Source organism: Lagopus muta, chromosome 21 (assembly GCF_023343835.1).
Source record: "Lagopus muta isolate bLagMut1 chromosome 21, bLagMut1 primary, whole genome shotgun sequence".
NCBI classification, from domain to species: domain Eukaryota; kingdom Metazoa; phylum Chordata; class Aves; order Galliformes; family Phasianidae; genus Lagopus; species Lagopus muta.
Window position 1 is genome coordinate 6433232 of NC_064453.1, and position 16282 is coordinate 6449513.

At 48.4% G+C, this 16282-nt stretch overlaps 2 protein-coding genes across 2 annotated transcripts; one reads left to right on the forward strand and one right to left on the reverse strand.

The window, feature by feature from the left end:
• Positions 1-609: 609 nt before the first annotated feature.
• Positions 610-2822, reverse strand: PPCS (phosphopantothenoylcysteine synthetase). Its single transcript, XM_048968059.1, has 3 exons — positions 2282-2822; positions 1890-1993; positions 610-1247 (listed from the first exon to the last, which is right to left on the reverse strand). Exons 1-3 carry the CDS (start codon positions 2820-2822, stop codon positions 924-926), a joined length of 969 nt encoding a protein of 322 aa, XP_048824016.1. The 3' UTR covers positions 610-923.
• Positions 2821-16174, forward strand: ZMYND12 (zinc finger MYND-type containing 12). The gene is made up of 9 exons (XM_048968060.1): positions 2821-2826; positions 2925-2998; positions 3715-3856; positions 8353-8524; positions 9365-9534; positions 10934-11056; positions 11869-11995; positions 12912-13057; positions 14179-16174. Exons 1-9 carry the CDS (start codon positions 2821-2823, stop codon positions 14296-14298), a joined length of 1080 nt encoding a protein of 359 aa, XP_048824017.1. The 3' UTR covers positions 14299-16174.
• The last annotated feature ends 108 nt before the right edge of the window (positions 16175-16282 follow it).

Consider the following 16282-nt stretch of genomic DNA (forward strand, 5'->3'; position numbering starts at 1 on the left):
GACCGCCGCCGCACAACGGCTGCTGAAAGGACACCAGACAACAACCTACTTTGTTCACCGCAGCTATTCTCTATTTCCTCGCATCCCACAGCTTCTCAACCACAGCAGGTTGTGGATGCCCCATTCCTGCAGGCATTCAAGGCCAGGCTCGATGTGGCTCTGGGCAGCCTGGTCTGCTGGTTGGTGACCTGCACACAGCAGGGGGTTGGAACCAGATGAGCATTGTCCTTTTCAACCCAGGCCATTCTATGATTCTGTGATTCTTGAAGCCTCACACGGGTGCCTCCTACACCACGTACCAGTTCAGACAGCAGGCAGTCAAGGGGAATACACTCAAAGAAAATAAATCACAGCAGCAGAAGGTGTTGCAGTGTTGCTCTGACTGCATTTATGTGCAGAGTTCTCTCAGTGTAGATGCACAGGATCCATCCCGGAGCAACAGATGCCCTCCAATGTTGTCACCACCCCGTTCTCATTCCATGTGCCCCAGCAGTGTCCCCATCCCTCTCAATGCCAGCTGACTGGCAGTGCTGCGCTTTCACTCCAGCCCGTGGCCGAGCACCACAAAGCTCTGTTCCTTCCATCCAGAAAGAAACTTGAAGAAGCAGATTCGAGAAAACATTTTATATGTACCATTTCTCCCTCTCCCAGGGTATGGGACAGAAATATAACATAACCTTTCCTTCTTTACAGACTAGAACAAATACCATCCTTTGGAATGCTTCAGTGCACTTTACTGTTCTGTTTTTTTTTTTAAAGCAAGCTATAGCAACTATTACCAAGCAGTAGAAAAGTGCAGAGTTTTGGACGGCAGCCTCCTCCGTAGGGTTGCTCTGATTATTATTCTATTCACGTGGGACAAAGAGTTGCTCCAATTCTGCTCTCTCTAGTACAACTTCGTCTGCTTCATCCACAGCTGCTCATCAGATTTTCTTTTCCATAAATAAGGTATGTTGGCCCTGAAGATAACTCACTATTTTTTCTTCTATTTCCATGCCTTGCGCTATTTCCTCCTCAGAAAGAGATAATGGAGTCTGTGAGTCTTTGGTTACAATAATAACAGAGGTTCTTCGTGACTCCAGGATATTTGCTACCACCACCTGGTGACGGTATTTCTCCAGAGCCTGGCGTGATTTATCTATCAAGATTAAGGGATCTGTTTCCAATTTAAAGGAAATAACAAAAGCCTCCGGAGCCCATTCTTTGACGAGAGGAGACAGCATTTTTGGCACCATCTTCATCGTAATCTACAGTGGGAAAAGACAATAGGGAAAAAAAAGTCACTGAAACAAGGGGAGTACGGAAATTCCACCTTCACTTCATGTGGGTTTTACACTGGAAGGATTTTCAAGACACTGTTTTGTCAGATTTCATTAACAGCATGTACTGCAAAACTGAATTCAAATACCTATCTACTGCTAACAGTAACCGGGATGTTCTTAAACTATGAAGCAGGCCTGCAGTAACTGCATGAGCTTGTTTTTATGTAAGTACTAAAGTCCATTTTGCTACTGTAAACATCAGCAAAGGAAGATAAGAACACAAACTGCAAAATGCAGCGTTTTCAGCTCTTGAAAATCTAAGTACGTTATCAAATCATAACCCTTCTATCATCTCTGTAAAGCACGTGAAAGATGCATATGCCAAAGCATAGGGAAAAGGAGTAACTGCCTTTTTACTCTCCAACTTCTTTGCATCTGGGTGTGCTGCTGGGAATCAGGTAGGGTCTTATTTTTCCTGTGCTAAGGAATTAATTGCGAAAATGTATGTTTCTGATTAATGAACCGCTGCTCTGCAACCTTTCCCAGATCTCACTGCCAGTCCCCTGCTGCTACATCCATGACAGGACAGTGGGGCAAGGGCAGGAGCCTTGCCCAGGTGCACCTCACCTGCAGGGCTCCCTCTGAGGACTGGATCTTGTGCTCAGACATCTCTGAGGCAGGGATGTAGAAATCAGACACTGCAGCTGCCAGGTAAAACATGACACCAGAGCCTGCGAGAGACACAACCATCACTGCTGGCAGCCTGCACAGAGCAGCCAGGCCCTTCTGCACCGCCGTTCTGCAGCAGGCTGCGCTGCCAACACATGGTGATGCGATGCCAGAGCTGCAGCCCCTCACACACGCTTCCGAGAGGGGCTCAGAACAGCACAGAGATGATCAGTGAGGTGAGCCCAGCCCCTCAGCGCAGGGGTCTCCTTTCCCCATAGCGCAGGGGTCCCACACAGCAGATCCCTTCCGTCCCCTCGGTCCCCCCACTCCCCTTCCAGCCCCGCTCTTACCGAATGGCGCCAGGGCGCGGGCGGTGGCGCGGAGCAGCGCCAGGTACTCGTTCAGACTGGTGAACTCGAGCGACAGCAGCGCACCCGCGTCGGCTGCCTGCCGGTAGGCGCGGAGGGCGGGCAGCAGGGCGGGCAGGGCGGCGGGGTCGGCGGCCACGCCGGGGGGCGGCCCCGGGGTGAGGCAGAGGGCGTCGAGCAGAGCGGGGCCGGGCGGCGGCAGCACGCGGGCCCAGGGGAAGGCGGAGCGCGCGCGGTGCAGGAAGCAAACGCCGTACCCGGCGCTCACCAAGCGCTCCGCCGACACCGCGCCGCGTCGCCCGCTGCTGAAGTTCTCCAGGAAGCGCACTGCCCGCGTCTCCAACGGCACCTGCGTGCCGCCCGACGTCACCAGCGCCACGCGCCGCCCGCTCGCCACCTGAGCAGCCGCCCAGACCCGCACGCGCTCCTCCGCCGCCGCCGCCGCCGCCGCGGCTTCCTCCTTCGCCGCCGCCATGCCCACCCAACCTCCCTCTACTTCCGCCGGAAGTGCTTCCGCCGCCATGACGGTGCTGCCCTCTTCTACTTCCGCCGGAAGCACTGTTCACGCCGGAAGCGCCGCCCCGTCGCCACGGCAACGCGGCTACCGCGCTGAGGGACGCTGGAGCGGTCTGGCCGCTGCGAGTTGTGCGGGGCGGCGGCGCGGCTGCGGTGTTCCCGCTGCCGCCTCACGTATTACTGGTGAGGGCCTCCGGCTGTCCGCGCCCCCCGGAGCTCTCGGTGCGGCCACAGTTAAGGACAGATGTCACCGGTGTCACGAGTTGGGCTCGGGGTTGGGTTGGCTTCGGTGGGCTTTTCGCCCTGGTGCTGAAAGCGAGGCGTTCGCAGGAGCCGAGTGGCGTGGGAGGCTCTGTGAGTGGAGGCCTTAACGCACGGCATAGCGGCACCGCCTGTGGGCCACGCGAGTGTGCTGACATCCCGCCAGCTGTGTGTGTCCCTCTGACGCCAGGATGAGCATCAGCCTCACCGCTCCCACGGATGCCTCACAGGAGGCTGCAGTGAGCTGGGGTCAGGCTCCTCCAAACAACGGCAGGACAGGGAAGCGGCCTGGAGTTGCTCTCAGGGGGTTTTAGGTCAGACATGAGAAAAAATTCTGTCATCAAAAAGGTTGTGGAGCTTTAGGACAGGCTGCCCAAGGAAGTGGTGGAGTCACCATCCCTGGAAGTGCCCAGAAGACGTGGAGATGTGACACTTAGGGCCGTGGTTGATGGGTTAATGGTTGGAGTGATGGCCTTGGAGGTCTTTTCCAACCAGAATGATTCAGCAGTTCTAAGAAGTTACAGAGCGGTGGCTGTTGTGAGTAAATCTTGTGGTGAAAGTCCAGAAGAAACAACAAGCAATAATCTTTCTTCACCTTGTTTCAAAGTAAACAAAAATATAATTCTTTATTTTGTTAGTGATGTAGGTCATCAAAAAGCCGACTGGGTTAGTATCCATGAGAAAATATGCCAGCTGCTGATTCCAGTCCGCACATCCCTCCCTTCTCTCACTTCTGAAGAAGAAAGAAAACACGGAGTGGAACAGCTGGTGAAGAGGCAGGTATGTACAAGAAGGAGGAGTACCACTTCAAAGTGCTGCCAGTGAAATTTGATTAGATCTCTTTCTCTATTTTGATGTGCGTTGTGTTGGGAGGGCATGTAGTTTGTTAATCAGTACTTTGTTTACAAAAAAAAAAAAAGTATTAAAGACTCTGCAACTAAAACTTCCCAATAAAAGGAGCAGGAATGTTCTCTCTCCAACTCTAAAAGCCTCTTGCCTTCTGGCAGCCCTTCCTCCAAAACTTGAGCCTCCTTATCTTTGCGGCCTGACAGCAGCAGTCCTGCATCTCCTACCTTGCAATGGCAATCAGCAGTAAGTCCATTGGGATCCAGCTGAGTTCTGGTTCTTACGACTGTCCTCATCCCTCACTGATGAGAGGGATTCCCCTTCCTCAAAGCAGAGAGCAAAGAAATAAAACCCTTTCCCTTGTTTACCTCCACAACTTTAAATGCTCTTTCCCACTAAGTGTGGTTTTTTTATCTCTGCTTTTTGGCCTCCTCGGAGGTGCAGATGTGCAGCTCCTTTCCAGTCAGAGAAGAACTGTTGTGGGTTGGTTTTTTTTGTGTTTGTTTATGGGATGCAGAATCTGCCTTTCCACAGCGTTGATAAAAGAAAATAACCCACCCAAATACCTCTGTTACTTAGAACGATCTTTCCCATAAAAATAAATCATCCTCCTATCGTTGCAAAACTCCTAATCGCAGGATAGCAGGACAACAGAACAACTGAAAGTGAAATGGTAACAAACAAACGGTGCCACTGGGAGGATCATTAATCTTCAGTGCTTTACATCTTGTATTGTTTTTGAGATTGTTTCTGGGTCAGGTGTTAGCACTTTGGCTCATTGCTGAAGTCATTGCCTTTCTTGTGAGCAGAAGGAAAAAGCCTAAAAGAGAAGGAACCTGCATGGACAGAAGTTGTGCGTGGTGAAAGCTTGTGAGAGGCTTTAGGCAACAGATTCCTTTCAGATTTGTGGCAATTAGGCACCGACACCCAAGTTTGTTTTGAAAATGTCACCTGATGGAAAATCACAAACAAGATTGTTGATCAAAGAGCAGAAAAAATGTGACAGTATATTGTCAAAGCCAAGAGGGTGGTAGAGGTGAGGTGAAGGCTGTGGCTCATTATCTAAACATGTACAAGGAGTCTGGGAGTGGGAAAGACATCCTAAATATAGGAAAAACGGGCTTTGCTCATGTTACTGCAAGCCCTTAAGTTGCCCAATTGTATGTCAGGAGTATTTCCACACACAGTGTCAAGAATAATGCAGAGTGGTGGCAGCCCTCATGCTTACTTACGGCTTAAAGCTTTTCCAAAACACTTTACCTACAAATCAAACGTTGTCAAAAGCATCTGTTACTACATTATTGATTTGGTAGCAACTAAAACTATGCTGTATGCATTACAGCACAGCACACGACTGCAGAATCAACGCAGTGCTTCAGCTGGACGCTGATCATTTGTTTTTATAGCGTTCTACAGAGTGCACCAGGAACATAAAACTGGTAGAGAAGTAGGCAAAGGAGCAGCCACTGCTCTTGATTGCAGTGCACACCTAGGTTAACACACAGTGACTGCAGAACTGCAGCTTGAGCCCAGGCTTGGATTGACCTCATAGGAAAGGCTGCAGAGAGCAGATTCCCACTGTTTTTCTAAAGGAAGACTTTTATAGGATTTTTAACAACTCCTTGCATTTGTTCTTTGACCTCAGTATATACTGCAAACTGCTGAAACGAAGCAGATGCTCAGTGTTATATGGAAGGGCACGTTGTCTTTCTTCTCCCTTAAGAAAAGGGTGAAAAAGCAGAAACGTTTTGTTTGTTACTTGCTTTCTTGCACAGCAGGACTGCAGCTCCTAGTCCACCAGTGAAGTCTGCTTTTGTGTGCAGTGAGGTGCAGGGAAACTGGCCTAGACTGACTGACGAGCATCGGCAGGGCAGTGTGGAGAGGGTGGGATTCTTCAGAGCCCCATCTTTGTTTTCCCATTCAGAGGGCAAACAAAAATGCTTGAAAGGTCTTTGATGCTCAAAGAAAAGCGACACAGTCTCTTCACAGAGAAAAGCCCTTGCACGTGGGTTTATTATTTTCTGAACTTTTCTATTGCATTTCACGAATTCCTGTGCTGTGCTTGTTTGGAAAACATGGAACTGAAGCTTCTGTCAGGACACAGGAAAGCTTGTGCACACTGGAATGCCCTTTGGCCTAAGGGAAGGTGCGTTAAGCTGGGAGCCAGGAGGTTATGAGTTTCATACCTCAGATGTGCTCCAAAACTTTGTTGATAGAAATCTGCTTTTGTCAACATAGCCGTGGGGGTGCCTGCAGACAATACCTGCAAACTGAAAAAACTCCAAGTTTCTGTTTGTGGAATAGCCTCACTGCCTGCACCAAGGTGATGTCAGCTAACCACAGCCTCTGGGGATGGGAAAAAATCTGCACCTTGGCCAGCTACAGCCATCCTCCAGCATCAGTGCCAGCCCTGCTGATGCAGGCTTTAACTCCAAGGGCCCACTTTCAAACTGACTGAAGGCCCTTCTTCCTCTTTAAAGTGTATTTTTACCTAAGTGTGCCGTCCTGGCGGGTGCCTGCGAGTGTGGGAATGGATGTGACACAGAGCTCGGGTGTTTGCCCAACCCCTGCTCCCTCCTGCAGCCGAGCTGTGCTCCTCTGCCTCCTCAAACCCCAACCAGGGAAAAACTCATGGGAGCATCTTCAGAGAAATTTCTGTAATTGCTGCACACGTGAAAAGAGCGCTATGAGCAAAATGGTGCAGGGCCAAAGCTAATGATGCCTGCAAGGCTTGCAACTGCACTGTCTCAAATATTCCGTGCTGCAGGGCTTCTGTTGTCTCCAGCCCTTTCTCCTGCTGTATGTGCTGATAGCACAGGTGCAGGAGAGGGGGATGATGGTTGTGCTTCCGTGCTCCTGGATGTCCTTGCTGCTGCAGCTCACTCTGGGATGCATTTGGTGAAGCTCTCATTTATCTAGAAAGCATTTCCCTTTATCTCAGCCAGGATCTCCGGTATGCACTCACGCACTGTCCTTGTGGTTCCTTGCCCCTGAGCTGTTCCTTCACTTTTATCTGCCTTTCTGAGCACTTCGAGATCAGTAAAATGCTAAAACCATAACCTGGCCTCTAACAGCACTGAAATTTGCTTTTTCTGCCCTCTGCTCTGCTGCAACTGGGAAACATCGGGCAACAAAGCACAGCCTGCAAAGAGGTACAACGTTATTTTCTGCAGGCACTCGCCGCACAGGCCTGTTTGTGCCTTCTAGCCAAAGAAGAGTGCTTTGCTACCTACCATGCAGCCCTGCTAGGCATACCAGCAATGAGATTTGTTTGCAGGCAGCCTTCCCTCTGCTCTGCATTGTGCAAAAAGCCAACAGAGAAGTGCTGGGAGTTGGCAACTATCTCGATGAAAGCTAATAGAAATAAGTAAGCATCCTGGCTCTTTTTCATTGGCATCCCGTGGCATGTTGTAAGGGCACACCATCTGCAGTTGCTGTAGAGTCCTTGGCAATGAGCAGGCATTCAAGTATAGAAACATTTGGAGCTGATGATCAGGTACTGCAAAGGGTGACAAGACCAAATGCAGTGTGGGCTGCTAGGAGCAGCACAGGACAGGACGTGGTTGTACCTGTGGCAAACGCTATGGTTTCTGACACACAGAAATCCTACAAAGCTGCTTGATGAGCAGACTAAACTTGGGTTATGGAGATGGTAGAATCAGGGAATGGTTTGGGTTCCAAGGGACCTTACAGCCCATCTCTCACAGATCTCCACAGCTACTGGATCGCTTTGCCCAGGGCCCCATCCGAGATGCAGGAATATAATGCAGTGCATTGGAGTTTTCTGATTTTGACCAATTTTTCCAGATTCTGCATCCAAACCGTCGGCCCTTCAAAGCCCAGAATTGGCCAGCAGAGGGTGAGAGGAAGCTGCCAAGCCCCGGGGATCATGCGGGTACGCTGCTGTCCCACCCCGAAGCTGCCCTTCTCCGGGGCTGAGGGGCAGTGTGCTGCAGCACGAGCTCTCCCCTTACTTCCAGACAGTGTCTCCTGCAGCTGGAGATGTGCCATGCTGGCAACAGCCTGGCAAACCATACGCTCTGCTGCCTGCTATGAGTCACCGTTATCGTCAGCGAAATCCTGCTGTAACCCCTTTGTCTGATCTTTTCTATGGTCTTGTGATGATCGTTTTCTGTGCTTCACGGCCTTTATTGCTACAACCTTGTTAGTCCTTTTTCATGGGCCTGAAGGATTCTTTGTCTCACAAGACACCACATGACCTACGAGGATGCCCAGAGCTGTTCTTACCAGAAGTAGGAATGAAATCCAGGCACTAATATGACAGCTTTAATTTCCATCTATTAATTACAGACACAAATAAAATTATAAAGTGATTGTTAACAGCGCAGACTGGAATGTGGAAAGAGGCCATGCATATTCTTTCTCCTTATCCTTTGCTCACCTTGCCCCACTATTGTTTTTCCTGGCAGAAATACATCATCGATCTTACATCCAGCACAGCCCAGAAGTTTATTTTCGATGGAAAGCATGAAAAAGCATTACCTGCAGCTCTGCATGCACTGCGTTTCAGCAGCAAAGTGTATGGCCCAAGTTCTGTGCAACTGCTACCTGCCTATCTCCTCTTGGCTGACGCCTGCATTGGTAAGCACAGGTCTGAACAGTAACTTTGGCAAGGGCAAAAGCTCCCCTGGGTCAGGTTTCTGGTTTCCTCTCAGCATTCCAGGGAAAGGCCAGCTCTGCAGTCATGGTGCCATGTCTGTTCTATGCCCAGCCTGAAGGGCATCCAGGGAGATTCAAGGTGCCAACTCCTGTGTTGGCCAGGGAAAAAGATTTCTCATCAATGGTGAGAGATCAGTGAAAAATGGAGCATTTTCTCCATCTCTAACTGATTCTCACAAGAGAAGGGGTATGAAGTTCATCTCTTCACCTCTGTGGCTTCGTATGGCTCACAAAAGCATTGAATTCCCAGCCAGCACACCTTTGAGGCCACCCCACAGAGGAGCTCCTCTGTTCCTTCACAGAAATGAGTTCTGCCTGGAGCAGAGCTTCTTCTCATTGACTGTGTGGCTCAGCTGCACACATAAATGACTGAGAAATGATTGTAAACCATTGTTGTTACAGGAGTAGACACAATGCTCTGCTGGCACAACTGAGCAATGTGAAAGATTGTTGTAAAATGGGGAGGCAGGAGAAGGAGAAATATCCCATCAGTATTTTGAGTGTGATAATACAGCAGTTGTTAGCTTCTGCCTGGATGTTACCTGGTTTGAACACGTGTTCCAGAGGCATTGAATGCAATGCAGTTTCTGGTTTCTCTTGTAGCTGTTTGTGATTTACATTCTGAGCACTTGCTTAACTCGGAACTGGGGAATCCACAAACTGTCTTTGTGTCAAACTGCTGCAAAGGGATAGCAGGCAACATCCTCTACATTTCTAAGCAGAAAGTGCTCTGTATCCTGCTTATTTCTTATGTCATTTCAGGTGTTGGCAGCTTTCAGCAGGCATCTAACTATCTCTCCCAAGCTCAGTGGATTGTCCTCAGAACTCCAGATTGCAGCGGTGCCTTCCAGCATAGATTGCATCGCAGTCTGGGGCTTCTCTGTGCTGCTGATGGAAACTTCGATCAGGCTTTGTATCACCTGGCCAATGATGTAAGCCAATAACAGTGCAGCAGCCTTTTGGTTTTCCTTCCCTCTGTAGCTGTTCTGAGCAATATGAACCCAGCAGACAGGTTGTGGCACCGAGCTGAGGAGCCAGGACAGTACATCAAGAACACCTGAACTGCATGAGCCTTAGACACCTGCATATCCATGTGTTAGCCAAAGCTGTGTTTTTCCAGTTCTGGTTATCCTCAAGTGATACATAACTCATCTGTCCTACATTTGCTTAGAATTTTTTCTGCCAGCTTTGTTAAGATCCTGATATCAACAGACATTCCTACCGCAAACTGCTGTGGCAGCCTTTTGTTTACAGATAAGCGACTGTATATTTTGGCTGTCATTTTCCTTAATACTTTTCTGTTCAATGGCAATTTTCCATCATCCATTCTTTAATGAATGCCTCACTTAGCTATGTAAATATCTGGTTCAGTACCTTTTTCCCCAGTTCAATCCTTTTAGCCACGAGGAGAAATGTGAAGTGGTCATTGCCAGCAGTGTTCCTGGGGATGCTTCGCCTGTTATTTAACAGCCCAAAGGCAGATGAACTCTGTGACTTCCTATTTATGTCCCACGTCGCCTAAATTTACCCAGTGCAGAGTGATGTATGCCCACTACTGTTGAATTTGATAGTCACTTTTTACAACAGCTTTCTGTGGGCGTAAGCGATGACATATGGTGGAGGAGGATTAGAGGCTTGCTATCGTAACACACACAACTCTGGCTTCATTTAGTTTGTAAACCTGCTGTAAACCTACTGGGAGAGATTCCCTGCTATGCCACTTTTGTGGTTTTTTTAGGTTGCTTTGGTCTGGTGCCTGAAAAGGAGCAGCAGTGTAGGTTTTTTACTACTGGCGAGTCTCTGGGCTGCATCAGAGCAGCGCAGGACCTGCTTGGATTTTGGCTGAGTGTCTGAGATCTGCTGAGAGTCACATGCCAGCTCAGAATAGCTGGAATGTGCCACTGCCTTCCCACTACCTTCCCCTCGCTTTGGCTGGGGCTTTGGGGAGGAAACAGCCTCCATGGGCACGTCTGACTTCTGAAAAGCAGCAGCAAGTTGTTCATTTGAAGACAGGAGACCTGCAGGATGCACACTGAGAGGAGGAGGTGTGAGGAACCTGTCTGTGCTCCAACAGGGCAGCACACCATGAGAAGGAATCTTCTGCACCAGCTAGCAGGGCATTTGGGTGTGTTGCATTCCTGTGCATAACACATAAAATCCTGCTGTGCAGGTACCCCGTTTCACAGCTGCAATCAAGTGTAACTACCGCTGTAGTTACCCAGAAAAAGACAGAATTATGCAATATTATTAATCCATAATTATGAAAAATTTCTCAGGGTTCGTATGAATGTTAAACTCCTGCTTTTTCTTTTCTTTTAATATTGTTTTCAGATTTACCTCGCCAGTTCTACGTTTGGACTAAAATCTGTTGAGGCCTCTGGGGGGTATTTCCACATGGCTAATGTTTTTTCTCGCCAGAACAAAATGGACATAGCAAGCTCATTGTATGCTGAGGTTGGTAAATCCAAAGCTCATCCGGTCTCCATCTCTCAGTTAACTTTTGTTTTTTTTTTCCCCTGTGTGCTTTTCAATGATTCCCTGTTTCTGACTGCCTTTAATATGATGGCAACCATATCGGTGTTTCAGAATCAACATGTTCATATCCAAACATTTCTCCAAGTTAGAACCAGAACAAATACATTCTGGAAAAGGTATTGAAGTTGTAGTTTTCATAGGTAAACCTCATTAAAAAATAGCTTTACTACCTGAAGCCCCACACCAAAGACTAAAGACATTCCCACAGGCAGAGCAGGAGGCCAGCGAGTTTCCATAACCAAGGAAGAGTGGCCGAGCAGCAGTGGGAGGCAAACAAGCCATGCAAAATTTGAGCAGAATATCAGTGAAAAGTGACACTGCTAAAAGCTTGTCAAACAAAGGAAGTGACAGTTGTCTAATGACCGTAACAGCTGGGGAAAAAATGAACTTCCAGTTGTTTAGGCTGACTATTCAACGAGGCTTTGCCTCCGCTCCACTCACAAGCATCCACCAAATTTGCTTTGAGTTAGCAATTGAGTTAGTTTTGTTCAAGTTTGATGAAAATTAATATTCAGGTAGAGAAATGAGCTTCCGACTCAGGCTCCCAGAGGGAGAAGAGCCATCAGATCTGCATGTGAAACATCCAGCTTGGCAGCTCCTGCCCGCTGAGCAGCAGGTGCTGGGGGTGTTGTGGAAGGGACGTGCGCTGCAGAATGCATTGTTTGTAGGACAGCCAGTTGCTGAATACCACGTGTTCACATGGGTGAAATAATTCATTCACTTCCTGGTAGGTCACTGACATCTGGCACACCTTTCTTGTGAAGTCAGTCCAAACACAGGAGCAAATTCACAAGTCGAGAGCAGAAAAGTCTCCGTTCACCGAGGACAAGGAAGTGGAAGTCGGTGAAGACACCATGAGTAAGCAGCACTGTTGTGCAGGAGTGTTTGGGAGGCAGGAATTTAAAAATTCCATTCATCTTAGTGGTCATATTTACTGTGTTGGATTTTGCACCGTCTTTCTGTAGACCGACTTTAATCAGAGTCGTGGGCATTTCTGATAGCTGTGCCCAGCAGGCAGTGCTGGATGAAACAAGTGGGGCCACTTCAGAAAGGAGAGTGTTCAAGTGGAAACACAGCCTTGCCCTTTTCACAGTATCCTTGACTTCAGCAATACAAGATGGTGCCTTTCAGGATTCAGTTCCACTTCAGCATTCTCGTTTCTCAGCGGCTCCTTTCCTTTCATTTAATTAGGTGAAATTTCATCTCACTTAGGTAATTCCAGCTCTATCATCTGAAGCAGTGGGACGCAGTGAAACAGCATGTGTCGATAATTGGATGTATTAATCTGGAGAGTACACTGGGGGAAGGTGCATGAAGCATGGGGAAATATGCTACTGTGCATGGTATGACTTCAGCACTTCGTGAAGTCAGTCTAGATTCCATTCTTTGTCTTCCTTCTACCATCTACACTCATAAGAATATTGCCAGAGAAGAAGAAATGCTTCTGCAAATCCCTTTACCTGGCATTCTCTTAAATAATAGGAAGCAAACAAGGCAGGTCTACGTGAATCCATCTTTAGATGTGACAGGAGTATGAAAGTTGCTCTTTTCATGCAGCTGTTATGACTTCACATCCTTACTAAAGGATAATCAACACAATTACAGACTGGATGAAAAGATACCTGTTAATGGGTATGGAATTTGCATGGAGCTGGAATGCCACACTGATGCTTGTTGTAGAAGTGCTTTGATGTCTAGAAGAGATAATTGGGCAGTTTTGATTATATTATCTTGTATACATACATCCAACAAGATTATTTCATTCTTGATGCAGCTGAAGCCCAGCAAGCAGAAGCAATTCAGGTCCTGAATGCAGTACTAGATATCAGAGAAAAGGCACCAAAGCAACAACCTGGGGAAACTGCCAGAGTCTTGCATGCTCTTGCAATGCTTTATTACCTAATCATGGATTTATCAAAGGTAAGTTTCACCTGTTGAAAGGGTGCAGGAAGGTGTTGGCCCCATTCCACAAAGGCATGAACGCAAGCCAGCTGCCTGTGTTCACTGGCTCCTCTCTAAGAGCACAACTGCCTTGGAGCACTGGATAACTCAAGGCAAAGCTGCTTCGGTAGCTGTGCACAAAGCCAGCTCATGCTCTGCATGCTGTCAGGGCTAAAAAACCCCACTGGGTCTGTTTTGAGCTCTGCCTCATCATCCACAGCAGATCCCGCAGTCACTCACGTTTTCTAGGATTGTCCTCCATCCTGGCAGTGTAGGTGCCTCTCACAAGCCACATTTAGACATCAGGTTGGATGTTATGCAGTGAGAAAGACGTAGGCCTTGCATGTATCCCTCCAAGAGCAAGACTCCCTGTAATTACCACCCTGTAATTCAGTTTTGACTTTGCGCTGCTGTATTTCAGAGTTCATGGCTAAAAATTTCAACTGCAAACTTCAGCGTGCAATTTTCTGCACTTAAGGCAATTAATTTTGAGAAAGTGCTGAGCTTTAACTGTCTGGAAATCAGGCCTCTTTGTTTGGGCTGAGCAGTCAGAATTTCAGGTTTCTTCTGCCTGTGATTTGAAGGATGGAAATACAGATTATGAACGGTCTCTGTTGTGTTAGAGAAAGCTGTCATTCAAATAAGTGTTTGGAAGACACAAAGGAAGAAATTCAAAATAGAAAAGAAAAAAAAAAAGCAAAGCTTTGTAAATGTGAGAATGTCACTGGAAGGGCTACCAAGGAAAACGAGGGATTTAGTTCAAACGGAGTTGGTGCAGCTGGTTTTTCCTGAAATAGCTTTCAGAGTGTTCAGATGAACTGGTGTGTCAGATGGCAGGTAATGCTCTCCAGCAGGAGGAGCTGGGGTTGGTAATCTCTTCTGTCTGCACCACTGGATCCTAAATATGATATCTGTGGGCAGCTTTACTCTCTCCTCTAAAGCAGCTTGTCCAGGTCACCCTCTGAAACAGGTGGCTGAGCAATCGGAGCCTGGATCACATCCAGCGCAGCCATTTCAATGAGTCTCTGCACGTATTTTAAGTACCCTTTGAGAAAAGCCAAATTCTTCACAATTACATTGTCTTTTCTGTTTCACTCCAGGCTTGTGAAATAGGGATGAAAGCCTTTGACCTGCTGAAACAACTACCCCAGCAAGAGCCTCTAGAAGCCATCGGCTATTTGTTAAAGCTGATTGACTCCCAGGCTTCCTGCACAAAATAAGAAGCTCTTTCTATCAGAGCCAGGTGATGGCTAGGTTATTTAACTAGATGGCTGAAAACATTGAAAATGCACTGCAAGCTGTAAGTCCTTTTGCTGTTGTCAGTTCCCTAGAAGTGTCCCTTTCCATCTGGAAGTGCCTGAAAGCTGAGTTTGTGCTGTGTTGTTACGTGCTTGTCAACCTCTGCAGGCTGTTACGGAGTCACAACGTGAGGATGGAAAAAAAGGCACTACCAGTGCATAAATTGTTGCCTACTTGCTAATGTAGATGAGGGTAACAGCCTCTTATCTCCTCACATTGTCTGACGAAGTTAAGACCAGCTGAAATGAGTTTGTTACTGTTTTCCTCAATTTTCTTTTCACTTTGATGAGTAAGATAGGGTGGAAGGCTATGGGAGAGGCCTGGGGAATGTGTCCAGTACATTCCTAACTTGGATGGTTGACACCTGCTCCCCAGAACCTGGTTGGGCTTGTTCAGGTGCTGCACCTCTCTGTACTGCCCCTCCATTTCCAAATCCACGCTCACCTTTTTGCAGACCTCCATCAAGCTGACTGCCAACCTGCAGCCCTCACAGCTTCAAACGCCCCTGGGAGCAGAGAAGGAAGAAAGGCAGGGCACAGGGTACGCATGGCCCTGGGAGTGAAGGCCAAGGAGGGCTGGAGGAGTCCCTGAGAACGAGATGGGTGCAGGGCTGCAGGCAGCTGTGCAGTGAACTTGGTTCCGACTCTGGAGCATGTGACAGACTTGCACTGCTGGGAAAGAGGTTAAGGGAAACTTGCCCTGCTGCTAAGGTCTGGATTCAGCTGAGCTTTAAGCCTACGATTAAGTCTCATTTACTTCAGGAGGATTTATGAATGCATTTAATTGCCGTGCTGAATTGGGTTGGAGTCAAGTACGCTTTTAAATGCTTCGCCGAGCTGGGACCTGAGCAATTAGAAGGGATTGATGCTGCTGCTAAAGGGAAAGTTGCTCACTCCAATCCAACTGATTTTTAATTGCACAGGGTGGAATAGCTGTGATTGGTGCACACAAGGCCCCGGTGGCAGACCAGGGCAGCTCCCTGGGACTGTAGGAACACACACAGGGAACAGGGGTTGCTGGCAGCTGGGATGCTCAGTGCCTGCTGGCACAGTGCCTCAGGGCGTGGAGGATTTGGGTCACTGTGGCTGAGGATTTGGAGCTGTGGCAGTAATCCCCCAAGACATGCCATGGCCAGGCTGGCTCTGTGTGACACGTCGGGGACGGCGTCCCTTCCACAGCGCTGCCACATGGCACAGCGTCACTGCTGGCTGCTTAAAGCAGTATGGAAATTAATTTTTCACAGGTCTGCAGGCTGGGCATCTCTGGTAGCAGGGCCTGCACAGCAATGAGAAGGGAATGGAAGCACCAGTAAAGGTGATCAGAGCAACCCAACGTCCCACCACACAGAACATTTTAGGGAAAGTTGGAAGATTTTTACAGGAGCTTTTCCCTATGACCCTGTGGAACAGCCATCTCCACTGCATACACTTCAGGGCAAAGAGCTATTTCGACAAATAGCAGAAAGCCAAAGCGAACAAGCTCAGCACTTCTTTGCCCAGCAGTGTTCAGACTTGCAGCCCTTGGCACCGGGTTAGCTAAAGGAGAAATTCCCCCAGGAAGCAGCCAGGAGATGGCAACGCCAGCCAGGAGCACAGCGTGGGCATTTTGTAACAAAGAGCCTTGCATCCCTGTGAGGAAAAGCTTTGGCAAGGAGCAGCACACGCTAGGGAGTCTACTGCTGCTCCCAGAACAGGGATGGGACACAAACACCCCATGAACAGCACCTGAGCTGCACCCAGGGACGGCCTCGCTGAAGCTCTGACCCGCTGCACTCCCTCCACCAGCACTCCTCCCAAAAATGAAGGCACACAGCACAGCAGGTTGGGTCGCTGCATACATTCCTGTTTATTGTTAGCACACCACACGCCTTTCTCCATTCTCTTGGCACTTGTGTTTATGCACATT

Bases quoted from the DNA above. Each gene is read 5' to 3' on its own strand.
- ZMYND12 (XM_048968060.1), top strand. The intron at 8,525-9,364 runs GTAAGCACAGGT...ATGTCATTTCAG, and splicing joins CTTGGCTGACGCCTGCATTG to GTGTTGGCAGCTTTCAGCAG. The intron at 9,535-10,933 runs GTAAGCCAATAA...TATTGTTTTCAG, and splicing joins TGTATCACCTGGCCAATGAT to ATTTACCTCGCCAGTTCTAC.
- PPCS (XM_048968059.1), bottom strand. From the start codon at position 2,822: ATGGCGGCGGAAGCACTTCCGGCGGAAGTAGAGGGAGGTTGGGTGGGC. The intron at 1,994-2,281 runs GTAAGAGCGGGG...TGTCTCTCGCAG, and splicing joins CCGCGCCCTGGCGCCATTCG to GCTCTGGTGTCATGTTTTAC. The intron at 1,248-1,889 runs GTGAGGTGCACC...TTCCCACTGTAG, and splicing joins CCTCAGAGGGAGCCCTGCAG to ATTACGATGAAGATGGTGCC.